This window comes from Mustela putorius, unplaced genomic scaffold (genome assembly GCF_011764305.1).
Source record: "Mustela putorius furo isolate JIRA1106 unplaced genomic scaffold, ASM1176430v1.1 tig00003834_pilon_pilon_pilon, whole genome shotgun sequence".
Lineage (NCBI taxonomy): Eukaryota > Metazoa > Chordata > Mammalia > Carnivora > Mustelidae > Mustela > Mustela putorius.
The window spans coordinates 72487099-72505966 of record NW_025421987.1 but is presented as its reverse complement, the minus strand read 5'-3'; the positions used below and the strand labels follow the sequence as shown (position 1 = coordinate 72505966).

At 41.4% G+C, this 18868-nt stretch overlaps 1 protein-coding gene across 1 annotated transcript; it reads right to left on the bottom strand.

The window, feature by feature from the left end:
- Positions 1-1707: 1707 nt before the first annotated feature.
- Positions 1708-18351, bottom strand: SAMD7 (sterile alpha motif domain containing 7). The gene is made up of 7 exons (XM_004756540.1): positions 18266-18351; positions 17267-17391; positions 13622-13700; positions 11835-12466; positions 10602-10723; positions 5666-5776; positions 1708-1905 (listed from the first exon to the last, which is right to left on the bottom strand). Exons 1-7 carry the CDS (start codon positions 18349-18351, stop codon positions 1708-1710), a joined length of 1353 nt encoding a protein of 450 aa, XP_004756597.1.
- Positions 18352-18868: the final 517 nt, after the last annotated feature.

The following is an 18868-nucleotide window of genomic DNA, read 5'->3' as shown; positions in this document are numbered from 1 at the left end:
TTGAAAGGTCATATGACAAAACTTCTTAAAGTTTTGAAATTTGGAGGGACTATTTCTCTCTTTCTCCCTCTTTCTCCCCTCAGTCTCTCTCTCTCTCTTTCTCTCTCTATAGAGGGGAAGTCACAAGCATATTTCTGAGTATAATATAATTTTATATTGGCAAAAAACACTGCTGTTTTCAGATTTAAAGTAAAAGAAAGCAAAGCTGAGTTATGTTAGCAGGGCTTGTAGGGAAATAACTTCAAAAGCCCACTTTCCAAATCAAAAAGTGAATGTGGGTACCATGCTATACATGTTTATCAGCACAATTTGTTTGTTTTAGTTACCTATTGCTGTGGAATTAATGACTCTAAAATGTGGTGGTGGAAAATAACACATTTATTATTTTGCAATCCTGTGGGTCAGGAATCCAGGAGCAGCGTAGCTGGGGCCTCTCGTTCAAGACCTCCATTGAGCTGGGACAGGAGCTGTGTGTAATGCCATTTCAAGGCTTGAATGGGGAGGAGCCACCTTCAAATTCCGTAGTGTGGCTGTTGACAGAACTCAGAAGATTCATTTCCATGTTCAATCACTCAGGCCTCTCTGCAGGGCTGTCTTTGGACATAGAAGCTGGCTTCTTCAAGAGTAGGAATTTCAAAGGGAGAGGAAGACAGACAGACCCACAGATGTGACATTCATCATGTTTTCCATATTGTGTTCATTAAAAGAGTCAGTAAGTCTAGCCCATGTCAGAGGGGAGGGCATTACAAAAGGACATGAGTGCCAGGAAGCAGGGATCATTGGGGGCTATCCCAGAGGCTGCCTGCTATAGTTTCTTTATTTTGAATGTAAATTTTAAAATAAAAAATGCATTCTCATTGTTAGACATTTAAAGCGTAGAAGAGGGTATGCAGTCAGTTTCCCCTCACATCCCTGTTACCCGGCCCAACTTGAGCAAACTCCTAGCAGTTCCTTGTATATTCTTTCAGAGACTTTCTGTCAAATGGGAGGTTGAAAGGCACTCCACAGGGACAAGCAGAAAGCCACTTTCATCTTCTTCCCTCCCTCCTGCCAACTCAAACCTGCATGCAGAGATAACTCTTCCCCACCCCTCTGGTGAAATCTGAGGTGGGCAGTATGGCTTTTCATCTCCCTCTCAGATAACCAGTAGTTATTTTTAGTCATAACATAGTTCCGTGTCAGAAAGAAAATGCTGAGTAACAGTCACTCTGAACTTAAAGGTCCAACCAAGTTTCTGTTTTTCCCTAACTTGGTCCTTCTTCAGCCTGGAAGCCTGAAATGAGAAAAAGTGGGGGCCCTGCCGTCAACGTCTCCTCCTTTTTACACTTCGCCACTTTTTCTTCTACCTTCTTTCAACTGCTGGAGGTTGCCTTTGTCTCTTTCTGGGTTGGGGGATGGGAAATGAGTGAAGAGACATAAGGAGCTCTTTTATGCAATACAGGTTATTTTGGCTTCTTCAGAGATTTCCACATGGAAACATCCAACTGTAGCTTTTTTTGGTGTTTGCAAATTCTCTCCTTCATTTAGCATTTGCTTCCAAGGATACACCTCCAGCCGCTTCGCTCTGAGGTCACTTTAGGAAGCCTTTCAGGCAAGGTCTCTAAGGGCTCCAGTCTCCACCTCATCCCGGGAAACCCTCCCACACCTTTCAGAATGTCCTAGACTCTTTGGAAAACTGATTAAGACCGTTCTTACTCCTTGAGGGTTTTAATTTCTCACGCTATCTCGTTCAATTCCTTTAGGAATTGTTATATCCTGGGAACAAGGGATGTCTAATGTATTATCACCCCAGGAATTAAAATCCAAAAGAGGAGTTGTATCTGCTGGTTGATCAAATGCTTGTTTTGTATTGGTAGGAAGTGAAAGACTTTTCTTGTACAACATACTTTCCACATGCTGAGATACCTTTGAAGACAAAATGGTGACAGTAGTTAAGGCTAGAGATTCTTCCAGTAACCCAACACACTCTGCGTAGCCACAGAGGGCAGGGAGGTTGAGGTAATTTCAGGCATGGGTCATCTGTATAGTTGTGAGGGACACAGTTCTAGGACATGGTGGGCTTTTTATTTCTCTCAGTAGCATACAGTGTTTATTACTGTAATACTAGATATGAAGGGGGTAGTAACTTCCAAATTCCCATTCCCGGGTCTGCTGTGGTTCATCTGTGTATACCATTATTTTATTCTGAGTTCAGTCCACCTCATCCTTTTCAAACAGTCCTGCAAGAGATCCTACAGACACACCGTTCCATGTTTACTAATGGCCAACTGGTAACCTCTCCAAGCCCAGGCTGTAATTCTTTTTTTTTTTTTTTTCAAAGATTTTATTTATTTATTTGACAGAGAGAAATCACAAGTAGACAGAGAGGGAGGCGGAGAGAGAGAGAGGGAAGCAGGCTCCCTGCTGAGCAGAGAGCCCGATGCGGGACTCGATCCCAGCACTCTGAGATCATGACCTGAGCCGAAGGCAGCGGCCCAACCCACTGAGCCACCCAGGCGCCCCCAGGCTGTAATTCTTTAGACGACTTCAGCACACAGCTGGCTTTAAGTTGGCTTAGTGTTGAGACATAAACACTGCCACCTGGGGCCTCAATGCCCCAGTATCATCCACTGGGCTCCTACACAAACCTGACCCTCAAGGGGACCCAGGCGATTTCTATGTTGTTCACATTATCATAGCTCAAACCCAGCTTCTTCCATTCTAATAATATCTGGGTTCTCAAATTCCAGTAACTCTTTCCTCTCCTATCCCTTTCCTTGTATGCCTTGTCCAGGTCCACCCTCTTAGTTTCTGGCTTTCTGAGGGGGGGTCTCCTTCTTAGCAGGGCTCACTGTAATGGAATTTTGCCCCTGCTTCTCATTTTGGAGATTGAGACTTTGTTATCTTATCCATTGATGAACTCATGCCCGTTCACTTCCTGGGTCTTCCAGATGTTACCCAGAACCTTCCAATTCTGCTACTTCAATTGGATGCCTGGAAGTTCTCAATCCCAAGGACTCTACAACTGTTCCATTTGGTGGAATGTCTGGCATCACTCAGACCTTCCCCCACAACTCCTGTGGGAGCCCTGTCCTGTCGTGTAGGCAGAAGGAGTTTGGACATTAGAGCTCAGCTGGGCTCCATGGAGGCACTGAGACACGTCAGGTGGGAGCCAAAGAAATGACTACAGCCCTCAGAAAATGATTTGGGGTTAATACTAATGGCAAGCGAGAAGACTTGGAGAACATAACACTGTATGACAACTATAGTCAAGGTGGGGGTGCGGGGGGGAAGAATTACTTGGAGTTAGCCACATTGTAAAGACCAAAACAAAACGAAACAAAAGAAAACAAACAAACAAAAAAACATAAATGCTAAATTAAAGCTAAAGAAAATCAGATTTGAGAAAAAATCCTGCAGTGTCATTATAAAGTATGCCAAGTATCCTCATTAAAGAAAAATAAATTATTTAAAAGTGAATATGGGGTGCCTGGGTGGCTCAGTCTGTTAAGCACTGACTTCAGCTCAGGTGATGATCTGAATGTCCTGGGATCAACTGCACTGGGCTCCCTGCTCAGCGGAGAGTCTGCTTGTCCATCTTTCCCTCCCTCTGCCTCCATCCCTGCTCCTGCACTCTCTGGCTCTCCCTCTGCCTCCATCCCTGCTCCTGCACTCTCTGGCTCTCTCTTAAATAAATAAATATATACATACATACATACATAAAATCTTTAAAAAATGAAGACCACATTGTACTGATGTTAACTTCTTAGTTTTGACAAATGTGCCACATTATGTAAGATGTTAATGTTAAAAAAAGCTGGGTGAATTCTCTGTAGTATCTTTGCAACTTTTCTATATCTAAAATTGTTTTAAAATAAGAAGCTGAAAAAAAGAATACCAATGGAAACATGAAAGTATTTACATGAAATAAAGAACTTTTTTGCCCTAAAATTTTTAAGCAGATAAGAATGGCTTTTGAAGGATATTTTCAAATCTCATTGTACTTTGCATAAAACAAGCATTGTAGAAAAGTACAGTCCTGTATAAATTCTGGGAAGAATTAGCTGATGCTTCTTGGCTTCACTTTTAGGAAACTCACTCTTTCAGTAAATAATTTTTGACCTATTTATTGGTCTTGCATATTCTAAGAATACATCAGTCAACAAAACAGATAAGTATCTATGCTCTTGTGGAGTTTACATTCTAGTGGGTTGGGAGAAATCAACGATACACATGAATATAATAAATGAGTTATATAGTATGATCTATAAGTGCTAAGGAGGAAAAAAGAAGAGCAGAAAAGGGATAGCAGCAGTATGCATGGGGGTTAGGCTGTGTACACTTTTAAATAGGGTGATCTGAGCAAGCTTCATTAAGCAGGTATGTGGAGCATGGATGAAGAAGAGGAGGGAGGAAAGCACGAAGGTATCGGGGGAAGAACATCCCAGGCAGAGGGAACAACCCTAAGGTGGAGTGTGTCCACATGTTCAAGCAGTATCTAGAGGCAACTGGTCAAAAGCAGTAACTGCAGGGGAGGGAGGGTACATAAGTAGAAGATGAGGTCAGGAATTTAAGGATAGTGGTGGGTGGAGAGGAGCACAAATAATACAGATCTTTGGCTTTTCCTCTAAAGGAGATGGGGAGCGAAGGCAGACTTTTGAGAAGGGAGACATGATCTGTCTTATGTATTAGAAGGATCATCCTTAACTGCTTTGTGGCTAGATGCTGGGGAAGGCAAGGGCAGAGCAGAGAGAACCGAAGGCTAAAGCAGTAATCCAAGGACAGATAATGGAGCGTTAGTCCCAAATGAAGCAGTGGAGATGGCAAGAAGTGGTGAGCTAGAGTTAGCTTGTTCCAGTCTCAAGAGCCAGTTGAGAAACTCCTTGGAAGTTTGCAAGCCAGTGGTTAAGCACGGCATTATTAGAAGTTAAATTATGGTAAACTTACAATTAAATATATTATATTGAAAACTCGAGTAATAAATATTCAAAAACTCATCACTTCTTAATTGTTTTTACTGAATTATTTTACTATTATTACTACTATTACTAGTTTAGAGAGTGGGTGTGCACATGCAAGCAGGGGGAGGGGGAGTGGGAGAGGGAGAATCTTACGCTGACTCCACACCCAGCACAGAACCCAACGTGGGGTTTAATTTCACAGCCCTGAGATCATGACCTGAGCCGAAATCAAGTTAGACCCTTAACTGGCTAAGCCACCCAGATGCCCCATACTGTTATTTATTATTATCTTTACTCCTGAGTTCATTTAGGTCCCTTTAAATAGAGAAAATATTTGCAAATGGGGTACTGCTGTGCATTTCTTCTCAATTCTGTATTCAGTGGCATTACATTAGGAGTTTGTCAGTCAGATTGGGGTTTTTGCCCTATAGAAATGAAATGCTACAAATCAGCGTTCATTTTGTGTTTGAAGAGAACTAGTTGTTAAGCATTAACCAGCACACCATTGCTTTATGCCTTCCAGCTATAGCTAGGAACATGTACCACTACTCCATCCAAAGCTTTCGGGTTCCCTGGCTCCTATCATGTCCCCACCCACAGAGGCAATTTTTCATAAAGAGGTCAAATAGGTATTGTGCATACTACAACGGGAGAAAAATTAAATAACAGATTTCTTTTAAGTCTCATACCATTAATGCATATTTAGTTACAAGAACTCAGCATACCTGTGATTGAATCTTTAGTGCCGGTCCTAGCTTTAATCCCAGAGTGCTTCGGAGATGCTCCTCTGTGAGTAACGGCAAGGTTTCCCCATCAATTGCATGATCTTTAAATACCTTATTAAATACAAAAGGTGTTAACTTTGTCTCTATGAGTTTTTAAAAAATTCTTGTTTTGTATATAGGTATTTAAATTTTGGAGGAAACATTAAGGCTGCTTGAGGCTGACACTAAATATTATAAAATTTCTCATTTTATATTATTCTCTTTTCTGTGCTCTGGTGGCAAGTTGTCTGTGTTCTTTAATTACTCTTAGAGCACATTATAATTCTGTTTATGGGACTCAAGTCCATCCTGGAGTAGGTATTATTTGAGGGCAGGTCAGTGTCTTATTTACCAGTAGCCCTGTAATGCCATGGCTGGCACGTAGTAGGTATGCAATAAATGTTGCTGGACAATTTAATGAATGCACAAACAGACTGAGTAAAGGATTGTGGGTAAAGATAATGGCAGACAAATTTCACTTTTCACATAGACAGATACAGCCTCTGTCCACTGCCTTGGACGAATGGCAAGGGGAGGAGAGATAATGCTGGTGAGAACCATCATTCTGGGCCTTTCTGGGGCCCTCTCTGTTCTGACTGTGGAGTGGATGCCATCATGCCTTCCTTTCTTCCAGAAACTAGGAAGGCTGCTGGTGGACAAAGATGCCAGGCAGATAAAAAGGTGAATCAGAAAATCTGGGCAGACTGGCAGCACTGTAATTTCATGATTTCCAGCTTCAACCTGCTCAGCAATCCTATATTTACTGATGTGATCTGTTTTTTCTATTTTCAAGCTTTCTTCACACTCTTCAAGCTTAAGACCTTACAGAATTCTCCCTCATTTTTAGCAGACCATATAACTTCCTAATTGAAAAAGGAAGGAAGGAAGGAAGGAAAGAAAAGGAAAGGAAAGGAAAAGAAATAAAAGAAAGAAAGAAAAAAGGAAAAAGGAAGGAAGGAAGGAAGAAAAAGAAGAGAGAGGAGAGGAGAGGAGTGGAGAGAAGTGAAGAGCTTCTTTGGGGCGCTTGGGTGGCTCAGTCGGTTAAGCATCTGCCTCAGGTCAGGTCATGATCCCAGTGTCCTGGGACTCCCTGCTCAGTGGGGAACCTGTTTCTCCCTTTCTCCCTCTGCCCCACTCTCCTGCTTTGCTCTCTCTTGCTATTTCTCTCTCTCTCAAATAAATAAATAAAATCTTAAAAAAAAAAAAAACCACCAAAAACGATCTACTTCTAATTCTGCCCAGCAACCTAACCACAGATGTGCTCCAGGCTGCATTTGACATTGTTGACTACTTTTTCATGAAAAATGGTCTTCCTTGCCTTTGTGAGGCATCTCCCTCCTGGGGACTCTACTGAGGCTACCATTTCTTTATCCAAACCCTTCTGTGTTTGGGTTTCTGAGGCTTCTACTTTAGGTCCTCTTAGGTTTTCCTGATTTACCTCAGTCTTTGGCTTCAGTGAATGTCTCTCTATGCCAAAGTCTCCCTGAAACTTAGAAGCTGAATCATGCTAATTCTGCCTTTTAGATAGTTGTCTTTTTTTCTTTTTAAGGTTTTATTTATCTTATTTCTCTCTCTCTCTCTCTCTCTCAGAGCAAGCACACCAGTGGTGTGGTGTGGGGGCAGAAGGAGAGAGACAAGCAGACTCCCCAAGGCCTGATCCCAGGACCCTGCGATCATGACCTGAGCCACAGGCAGATGCTTCACTGACTGAGCCACGCAGGCGTCCTAGATGGTGTTCATATCTACCCACCCATCTGGTGCTACCCTGGGTCTAGGGCTTCCCTACTAGCCTTGCCACCTTCTACCTGTTTTCATAAGAGCAACCTAAGTAACATCTCTGAAATAAAAAGCTAGGCGCCTCAGCTGCCTTCAGGATGAAGTCATAATCCCTCACAGGGTGTCCCCAGCTCTTGGTGACCTGGCACCTTCCCCTCCCTATTCCAGCCTCCTGTCCTGCCATTCTCACCTGTCCTACCTTGGTTCTCTGTGCTACCAGGAACTACTCTTGAAATCCCAACTGTGCTAAATTCTTTCTGGTTCCTGGCCCTTCTCCTGGAAATTCCTCCTTTGCCTCACTTCCACCTCACCAACTCCCTCAGTTGGTAAACTCACTGTCAGACGCCTCACTCTTCAGGGAAGGGATACATTTTCAAACCCAGGCAGGTTGGCAGGCAGGGCCTGACCCTCAGCTCTGGTGGTGGAACCTGGCCCCAAGGCAAAGTTGCAGAAATTTCTACTGTCACTTAGATGTCCCTCCCCCCTCATTCTCAACACAGTAGTTGAGGCCAAGAGCACCCTATAAACATACACATAGTTTTAGTGATTTCAGTTATTTTTAGACAGAGAACATTTTACCGTTGAGTCACCTAGAACAAATAAGAATCACTGAACACTACATCAAAAATTAATGATATGTACTGTACAGTGACTAACTGAACATTAAAACAAACAAACAAATAAGATGTGTTGGAACATCTCCTGGACATCCCTGAACAAGTGAGCTACCAACCCTCTTTCTACATCTGTTTAAAAGAACTCATTCGCATAGGAGCCTCGGGGTCTAGTTGTGGTTCTTTTCTTCTGGATTTCTTTTGATACCTGCAGGAAGCAGGTGGTGGGAGACTGCTGTGTAGCCACCTAAGGCAGAGATGAGGAAGAGGATAGGGTTGGGAGATATAGGGGGAGGACAGGGAGTGCAACTCCGGGGTAGCCCCAGGCTATGACATACTAGACAAGGGATTTAGTGGCAGCTGCGCCTGAGCCATGCTGCTTTGATGCTTGTTGCTCTCTGCTGTGTCCAGGGACATTCTCTCTGTTTCTGCACACTGTACTGTCACTGAGCATGGCGGGTCATGCCCAGCAAGTCAGTGGCCTTCCTGCAGCTGATTTTGCCAGCAGTCCCAGGGAGGCAATAGACTAACGAGGAAGCAAGAGCAGAACTTGATCCTAGCCACGTTTGAGAAACACCTAGAAATAATTGTACCACTTCTCGGGGTGGGGAAAGGAGCACTGACATCCTGTTGGTGAGAGATAATGAGTCAGCCAAGTTTGGGGTACTCGTGTTTATGTGACTTCTATGTGTCCGCAAGAGGACGTGGAGGATGATAAAGTATGAAATGCACACGTGGCATCATTTATCACAAGAGTGGTTATTATCAAGAGCACTTTTATGTCTGATTAAGAATGATGAAGGTTCAAATAGATTCTGTCCACTGGAAGTCAGAGGTCACATGTTCATTACACACAGGGTTGCTTATTTCTGGCTGTTATCAAAATTTTGTAACTTTCCTAGTGGTTGATGAGGCACTTGATGCATGGCACAGATAAATTTAAAAAGTGATTACCCCATGGTGAATGACTAGTAAAACAATAATGTTATTATACTTGCTGAATAGGAGAGAACAGGACAGGAATTTTCATCAAGTATTCAAAAAGACAGGGTGGGTGACTTGAAGAATACAGCTTGCTTCGTAAGTAAGCTGCGGTTCTGTTCTCTTGAGGAGCCTCTGATAGAATGATGAAATTAATGTTTATCAAGTACTTATAAAGTATGAGGCCCTCTTCATGGCTTACAACAATCCTTTGAGAATATATTATACAAGTATACCCATTTTACAGATGATTAACTGTGTACCAAGAAGATAGGCAACTTGTCCCAGGTCACATGTCCAGAAAACATGAAAGCCAGGTTTTGCACTTGTACTTCCTGGTTTCATAAGCCATACTCTTAATGATGACGCTAATTTTTCCGTAAGCCCCATAAACAGAAAAAAAAAAAAAAAAAAGAAAATGTAGAAGAATTGACAGCATTACAATGAAGTAAAAAATGATCACAACACTGATAGCTGAAAAAAGTTATTTTTAACATCCGTTAATTATGTTCAATTATAATGTCCTTTCCTTGCTTTCTTTTACTTTAATATATAAACCAAAGATAATGACACCAGATTTACTAGGCAAATTGTTACTTAAAATTGTGTTATTATATCACTTGCAGGGATGCCTGGGTGGCTCAGTCAGTTAAGCGGCTACCTTTGGCTCAGGTCATGATCTAAGGGTCCTAGGATCAAGTCCTACATCGGGGAGAGGGGATCCTTGCTCAGCAGGTAATCTGTTTCTCCCTCTAGCCTCTGCTGCTCCTCCTGGCTTGTGCTCTCTTTCTCTCTCTCTCTCTCAAATAAACAAATAAAATATTTTTAAAAAATAAAGCACTTAAAAAAATAAAATTTATGTACGAAAATATAGCACTGACATAAACTCTAAAAACTGGCCAACCTATTTTCCATATGAGTGAAACTAGTCTTCTTTCCACCTCTCCTGACAGTTCATTATAACTAAAAAAAAATAGTATTTTATCTACCAGATTTAATTATCTGTGTGTATGCACTTTTGTATGTTGCCCCAGCATACATATAGAATTTTAGAAGAGTTAACTTATTTTTTCAGATCTATTGTCCTGTTACCCTTTTCAGAATGAAGAATATTTCTATTACTTATTATGAGTAGCCTTAAACTTCTGGTACAGAAGTATGTACCCCCAAAGTATTTGTTATACAGAAGACTAGGGAATGTAGTAGACATTTCTCCCTGTTTTTGAATGTTTGTCCACTGAATCTTTTAATTTGGGGTGAATTCCAACCTCCTTGGAGTCTTGTTAGAACAGAAACAAGCCAGACAGACATGGCTCTCCCAGCCTCCCCTGCAAATAGGGTGCGGGGACTAGACCCAAGCTCCACGGATCCCAGGCTCCTGTCCCATCAACCAGTGACATACGAAGGGGCAGATTATTGGGAATTCTCTCTGAGAGAAAAATACATGTTCAACAGAACTCATTAGGAAGGAGATATATTTCCTACAAGTGTCTTGTTTTCATGAAAACACTTCAGTGTTAAGTCACCTGAGCATAGTCTGAACAACCTGGAAGGCCACTAATGAAGTTGTACACGTCATCCACAGTCCATTTCTGAATATCTTCATCCAAGGACACATTTTCCCCAATTGTAGCCAGTGGGTGTGCTCCTTTAAAAATGGAAAGGAAATTATTTGGTGATATAAAATTTCCAGGGAAAAGGGGGAAGCTAGGAGTACAGTTTCATGTATGGTTACCTTAATTTCCCCAAATTCTATCTCTTACTACAGAGGGTCCCTTTAGACCCCTATAGATCTATGTATAGGCTCCTTAAAAGATACTGAGAGACATTTTCTTCCCATCCAAGTACTAACCAGGCCCAACCCTGCTTAGCTTCCGAGATCAGACAAGATCAGCACATTCAGGGTGGTATGGCCGTAGACTGGGAGACATTTTTTTAAAAGTTGAGTATCTCCTTTCTTTTTCTTCCCCTAAAGATCTTTAATGACAGCATTATTATAAATAAACAAAGAAGTTGCCGACTGCTCTGTTTCTCTGCAGTTCCAAGAGACATGCCATGTGGATTTCATTCTCCAGATGAACACTATCATGTTCTATAATGTTTTGTGATTTATCATGCTTTCTAGGTGACACGGGAATTTAGATACATACTCAAAAATGGCAAATTAACATTTTGTAAGGCAAGAAGTTGGTTCAGTGACCACACTCCCCCTCCCCTCCCCACAAATTCCAGTATTTTAAAATATTTTTGTCTAAAGAAGTTCTAGAAAACTATTCAGTATGTGTTTGGGTGGGGTGGGTAGTGTGCTAATGCTTTTAGGTAAAAAGGTATCACCACAGGAATGGGCATTGAAAGTTAATGTTTCTGTTTCACTGTCCTTAGTTTTCTACAGTTAAATACAGGGGAGATAGAATTCATACTTCAAAGCAAGAAGTCCCTCTATTGTGTTTTGAAAAAATTAGCAGCCAATGAAATTAAAATTTTAGTTTAAAATGCTGGTAGGTTTCCCCACCCTTCCTCACCCTTGCCTTCCTAGCTTTTGCTGAAAGTTCTCTCTATAGCTACATAGGAATAGATACGAATGTCACTAATATGGCTTTAGTGGAGCTAACATAATTGAAGTGACTTCAAAAAGACATAGGTCTCAATAGGACTAAGAAAAGAATTAAGGAAACATGATGAGTATAAAGCATTACGGAATAACTTAGGGATTGGTGACCTGTGGCTCATAGGATCTGCCATTGGCCTCTGACACCCACCTGGCAGAACTGGTCGCGGAATTGGAGGGCAAACACCATTCTTTTCCCCACAGGCTGAGAAGCCCTGCTCTGAAGGCTTCTCTTTAGCACCATCCCAGGAGGCCTTTGCTTCTAGAGGCGCACCATGAGCTCCCCAAGGTTTTCTGTGTGAGGGCTCGAGCTCCCCACAGGTGTTGGCAAGAGCTGTAGTTGGCTTTTCATTGGTTTCACTTGACTTCTGGTTGTTGAGAGCTTCATTCTCTGGTTCCTTTGCATATTCATCCTCTTCATAGGAAATCCCATGAGTCTGGCCTAAGAGTTTTTCTTCTACTTGACTTTTGGAGCTCTCAATATCGCTGTCTAGAACTTTCTGATTCCCTGTACCTCTCCTGAGACGACGACATTTCTGACCCCAGCTCTCTAGAAAATGTGGACCAGTGGCCACTAGCGTAGGGTTTCCCTGAAGATTTCTCAGGGTGCTTCTGTGAAAATGCAGGTCACCAGCAGGAAGCATACTTCTGCCATGGTAGGGGGCTGGGGCAGGTGGCACACTGGAGCCATAGAGGAATGGTATCCCTAGGCCTGCTAGTCCCTTGGGGTTCACTTTTTCTATTCTCCTTTGTTGGTAAATGGCATGCATTTCCATTTCCATCCTAAAAACAGAACAATATATTTTATACACCTGAAGAAAACCATTAGAAATACAGTCTTCATGGACCTCTGCCTTTTCTGAGATGGGACCTCTGCTTTTCCTGAGTCTTCACACTGCTTATCTGAAGTGTGTTGGGTGGAAACACGAGGCCCCCAAAAATTCACTGGGAAGGAGAGTTTGGAATAAAGATTTGAGGGTGAGAGGTTTGGTTCAATCTCTCAACGGAAAGGCAAGGCCAGTTTTTAAAGCATTAATTCTAATAGGTCTGGCAAATTCAGCAGGAGTGGGGATAACATAGCAGAGAGTAGTTTCTTGCCAGAGATTAATCCTCAAAGAAACTAAAATTCTGGAAAGAGGTTTTTAAACCCTGTACTATAATCACAGTGGGACTTAAGGCAGGCAGTAAGTCAATGCAAGTCTCAACTGTTACAAATCAATGCAGCTGGCAGGGGTTATGTAGGAGGACTTGTTGAGGGCTTTGCTTACTTTACTTTGGTTATTGGTTTTCACCTGGACCCCCTGGGGTTTAGTGATGAGAAAACTGAGGATAATGCCTTCTTGCACCCCAGGGTCATGCCCTATCATTATTGCTGTCTTTTCTTTCCAGTTGCTACAGTAGAAGGCCATTGTGGGGGGCCACTGACGTGGGGCTGTCTGGGCTCTGCTCACAGAGTCTGAAGTGGAGTTGGCAAGCGTGGCTCCTATGTTTGGGCAGAATTGAAGTCATTTAAAATAGAAGGGCTGATATGAATTTCAGAGGCATCACAAGTAGGCATTTTAACTGTGAGGCATTGTTAAACTCTTATGATCTACCTGCTTAGCTTCACTACATAATTTCCAATCTTGCTTTTAACCAGCCTGAATCTATGTTTGTATATATTTCTTTTTGTAATATTCCTGAAATACTTTTTGCATATAATCAGAAATCTATCAAATATACATAATATAATATGTGTATGATTAGGGTATGTATAATGTATACAAATAAACAAATATAACAAATGAATGAGTGTATGTAAACAAAAACTATATCTCTGTCATCTAGCTATTTTTCAGTCTACCTATCTTTCTGTCTATTTACCTATGTGTCTAAAACAAATGAATAAACGAACAAGTGAGTGAATAGAAAATAAACAAAACAACACTGTTATGTTACCTGGCAGTATGCTGCCTTTGAATCATTTCATTTCTTCTGGCCATTGCCTTTATGGATTCAGGTGGTAAAATGCCCCAACCTTAAAAAAGAAAACCATCATCTCACTCCACAAACAAATTAACAATGTTTATTTTAAAATAATACAAAAAAAGTAATGATTTAAAACAGCATCTACAAAACCCTCCAGTAGAGTATAATGTTGGAAACAGTATCAGATAATTGGTGTTCAGCATTTTAGGGTCACTTTGGTGATGGAATGATAGATACTAGATAATTTTATTTTTCTTTAAGTATGGGTCTCATGATTGGTGACATTTTCCTGCCATACTTCAAAATGAAAAAAGATTCAATGAGCTGTGGATCGTGGATCTCTTCACTTCTAGCTTTTGAAGTAAAAATGGATAACTTTTTTTTTTTTTTTTTTTGCTATAAGAGAAATTAGTTGACCGTAAAAAAAAAAAGTAAATAAGTGCTTCTTATGCATCAAAATGTCTGGAAATAAATGCAGTGATTTAATGGGTAGGATATAAAGCTCTCTATGTGGACTTATTTGTGTATCTGAGGAAGATAATTTTTCCAAAATGTTTTCAATGATGTTGGGTAGAAATTACGTTCTTTGTGTAATCTTCTAAAATATCTTGAGATAACAGTGACATCACAGATTTGAAGGTTGTATTCTTGCTTCGTAACTTTATGCTCTATTGACTTTCTTCTTTCTCTGTACTCCTAATGCACTTAGTGTCTATATGTTGCTTTTCAAACTATCTATGGTAAAGGGAATTGTTTTTCTCTTAAAATTTCTACCCATCATAGACCAATACTTTTTTTTAAAAGATTTTATTTATTTACTTGACAGACAGAGATCACAAATAGGCGGGGGGTGGGGGGCGGGAAGCAGGCTCCCTGCTAAGCAGAGAGCCTGATGCGGGACTCGATCCCAGGACCCTGAGGATCATGACCTGAGCCGACGAAGGCAGAGGCTTAACCCACTGAGCCACCCAGGCGCCCATGGACCAATACTTTAAAAAATTATAACAAAATGAACTCTTTTAAAATTGAAATGAAAACAAGCACAAATACAAGTGAAAAAAATTACTAGATCAATAGAGAATTACCCTGTCAATTCATTGCAAAAGTTTCTCTATATATGTATTTATTTGCACAACCTCCTCACAGACCAGCACAGGTCTACAGAACACTCTTTAACATAATAGACACCCAAATTGTACTTATTAAGTATAGTTTTGTTCACTGATAGTTTTACATATGAAAATCTGTTCTCCCTAACAAGGGGATTAGTATCATGCAGGCTAGAACTGTTTCTTGTACATCCTTTGTACTAAGCTAGAAGATCTCCTTTAACTCCTATTAATAACCTATCTTGAAATAAATCGTACTATATCTTTTTAAAGGAGATTATTTGTCATTTGTAAAATTCAGAGATTAAATGAGGTGACCTCTAAAATCTTCCTAACTCTAAAGCTCTATATTTTTATAATTCAGTGGCTTCAAAGTATTCTTCTTTAGGGAGCCGGTATGCATAAAACTTTCAACCCGGGAGGTACTGGCAAAGGATGCAAAAAAAGTTCTCATGAGAAGTCCAGTAGAGAGGGCACAGTTCTAATTACCTGGATTCTAGGACCCTCTGAAATTTGGAGCCATCAAACCTATTTCAAGTTTCTTTCTCTTTCCCAAATAGATGACATCAAACTTAGGGCTAGTCCAGCTGTAATAATCCACTCTACCTAACATCTAATTTTTGAAATAGATTTCTGTCTTAGTTTCTGTTTTGCTAACTTACTTAGTAACTCAGTTTCTGTAGGACTCAGCCCTTACTTTTCCCTTGCTCACTCTGCTACACATCAGCCTTGAGGCAGGAGACCTGACCTATGTCCCTGAGACAGGTGGTCAACTTGCTTATGTATATACAAATATTGGCAGCTTCTGGATTTTTTATCACTAAGACAAGCTCTCTGAGTCAGCAATGAAACTATTTCACTGGTCTGTTTATGTGTTGTCTGTAACCATGGGCTGTAGATTTACTGGGTGCTTGCTGCCAGGAGGGGCTTTAATCTGGATCAACTGTTGGGACAGCCTTTTTGGTCCTTGGATCACTCCACGGAGTGTGTCTAGTTTCATATCTGGCCCTGGCTTGTCTGCCCGATCCCACTGTAATGGATCCATGCACAGCATGCTCAAATCTAGGCTGTTCTTCACCGGCCCTGACACCAGTGGTATTTCTTCTTGTGTCAAACTTTTCACTCACATTGTTCTTATCTACTCAGAGTTGTTGGAACTGGAGAGCAAGGACAAACAGAAATTCACGAATATAGTTTGGGGAGATAAGATACATCAGTCTGATCTTCAGTATCCTGAGGAAATTCTCACTTCCTAATCTCTCTCGAGCCCCCATCCAGTCATGTTTTCACTGATACCACTCTACTGACTGCTCTTATCAAGATCACCAATGAGCTCCTCTTAGCTAAATCTAGTCATATATCGCTAGTTTTCATCTACTTGGCACACTTCACATAGATGCTCTCTCTCTCTCCTTACAACTTCTTCCCTTGCTGTCAAGGCCACCAGGCTGTCCTGGGTTTCCTCCCACCTCACTGGTTTCTCTTCCTGTTTCTTCCCTGCTTGTTCCTTTTCACATTTTGGATCTTTTCTGTGTCCTAAGAATCACCCTTTTAACTTCTATCTACATTCGTTCTGTGGGTGATCTCATCTAGCCTCATCTATGCTGATGACTTCCAAAATTATATCTCCAGGTTGCCTCCAGAAGTCTTTTCTGGGAGTTAACTGCCTTCCTGACATCTCCCAATGACGGTCGGTTAAGCGCCTCAAACGTAATAGGAGCAAACTCTGCCTAGGATATCTCTCCACCCCAAGAACTCTGTTCCTCTCATCCTCTTCCTCAACACAGAAATTCTGCCTTTCCTATTGCTCAGACCAAAATTTTTGCTGTCCTCCTCAACACCTCTCTCTCACACAGCTGATTTCTAAACTGTAAAAAAACCCGTTATTTCTACCTTCAAAATAATTACAGAATCCAACCACATGTTGCTCTTGAACTGTCACCACCCAGGGCCAACCCCTCATAATCTTTTGGCTATTCTAATAGCCCATTAACTCCCATCAGTTTATCCTCAGAACTTTGATCCTATCAAGTTTGTCCCAGACACAGCAGCCAGAGTGATCCTGGTAAAATGTAAGTCAGACCACATGCCTCCTTTGCTTGAACTCCTCAAAAGCTTTGCTTCTTACTCAGAATAAAAGGCAAATTTCCCGCAATGACCTGTCAGGACATAGACAAACAGCCCTAAACCCCTTTAACTCTCAGATCTCATCTCCTCGTGACCTCCTTAGCTCCTCACGTGTAAGATAGGACAGATAGTAATAGTGCAACTTTTCATGTTACTCACCAGTAACTTGATGGTTGGAAGAGTTAAGCAACGTACACTCAGGCACACAGTGGCAGAACCATGATTTAAATCTAGGTTGCCAGTACAGAACCTACACGCATTACCGCCACAGAGTTCTGCCACCAAAACTTAGCAGTAAATCTGATGGCATGATGGCAAGCATAAAGCAGCTGCCCAGGTCACAGTTGCTCCACAGACCGGAGCCATTTTTTGCCCATACCTGAGTAGACACGATTAGACAACATGTTCGGCACATTTGCGTTTGGTAGAACAGAAGATCCAAACTGAGAAGGAATGCAAAACTGTCTTGGGTCAGGAGGAGCTACGGTGGAAGGCAATAAATCTCTAGGGGAAAAAAGATATAAAGTAGATAAAATGATGTTGGAATAATACAAATTCCCCATTGTGTAGACAGTGGGCTCTTTTAACTGCCAGACAGAATTCTATCATCTCTTCCCCAAATGAAATGTAAAAATCCTGCAGCCTCTATTGGTTTAAATAGAAATGTGGTAAGAAAGAACTACTAAGGACAGACTGACTCAGCTGATAGCATGACAGATAAAGCAAGAAGAGAACATTTTAAGAATGTCTGCAAACAAGATCTAATCAAATCAATACTGCTTTCTGATTTCCCGTGACCAACATACCACTTGGACCACTACATTCTTTCCCCATGTTATGGACATACTTTGGATTGGGTTTTGCCATCTGGGGTCAGGGTTTGACTACCTGGGTGACAATTTATTTATTTTGCCAAACTTCAGTGGTCTCAAGAAGTCCAAATTTATTATTGATGCTCCACAAACAACAATAAATAATGGATATGACTTTCCTCTCAGAATGTCAAAACATGGGGAGCCCGGGTGGCTCAGTTGTTAAGCACCTGCCTTCGGCTCAGGTCATGATCTCGATCCTGGGATCGAGCCCTGAATCGGGCTCCCTGTTTGACAGGAAGTCTGCTTCTCCCTCTCCCGCTTCCCCTGCTTGTGTTTCCTCTCTCAGTGTCACAGGGCAAGTGCTCATCAGCTATGTGTTGAGTGAATATATCAAGCAGGCCTCAAATGGGAAGTGGCAGGAAGTGTGTTGACTGGACACTGCACTGGACACGAATCAGGGAAATAACATTAGTCAAGAAACAACATTGGAGTTATTATCATTTGAAAAGTTAATGATCATCCATTTTCTCCTTAGACCAGATTAGTATACTGGAAAAAAATACCTGTCTGCCATTGGAGGTTCAAATGGTGAAGGAACCAGTGGCATTCTCTGCTGCCCTGATGCTGTCAACAAAGGGTTCATGGCCATCATAGGATTTATCATCAATATCTCTCGCCACTGATGGAGTTCTAGAAGGGATCAGATAGATATGTTAACAAGTAACTCTACTTTTTGTGAACTATTGGATTTTTTCTTGAACACAATGAACACCTTTTGTATTTCCCCCACATTTGGGGAGACTGCTATAATAAGCTTTAAATTCCATAAAAGCCCCTCCATTTTAAGCACCCAGGTACAACTGTAGAACTTAGTCATTTATCAGTTTGTCCTTGGAGTTTGTTAATGAGCCCACAGGAAATACCACATCACACTACAAGCGATAATAAAACTAAACCAGCTTTGCCAGATTCTGGAAGTACCAACCTCCTTTTTTACAATGTATTTTGATTTTTTTTAAAGATTTATTTATTTATTTTAGAAAGGAAAGGAGCAGAGGGAGAGAGGGGGGCACTCAAGCAGACTCTGCACTGAGCAAAGAGCCTGACGCTGAGCTCCACGTCACCACCTTGAGATCAGACCTGAGCAGAAACCAAGAGTTGGCTGC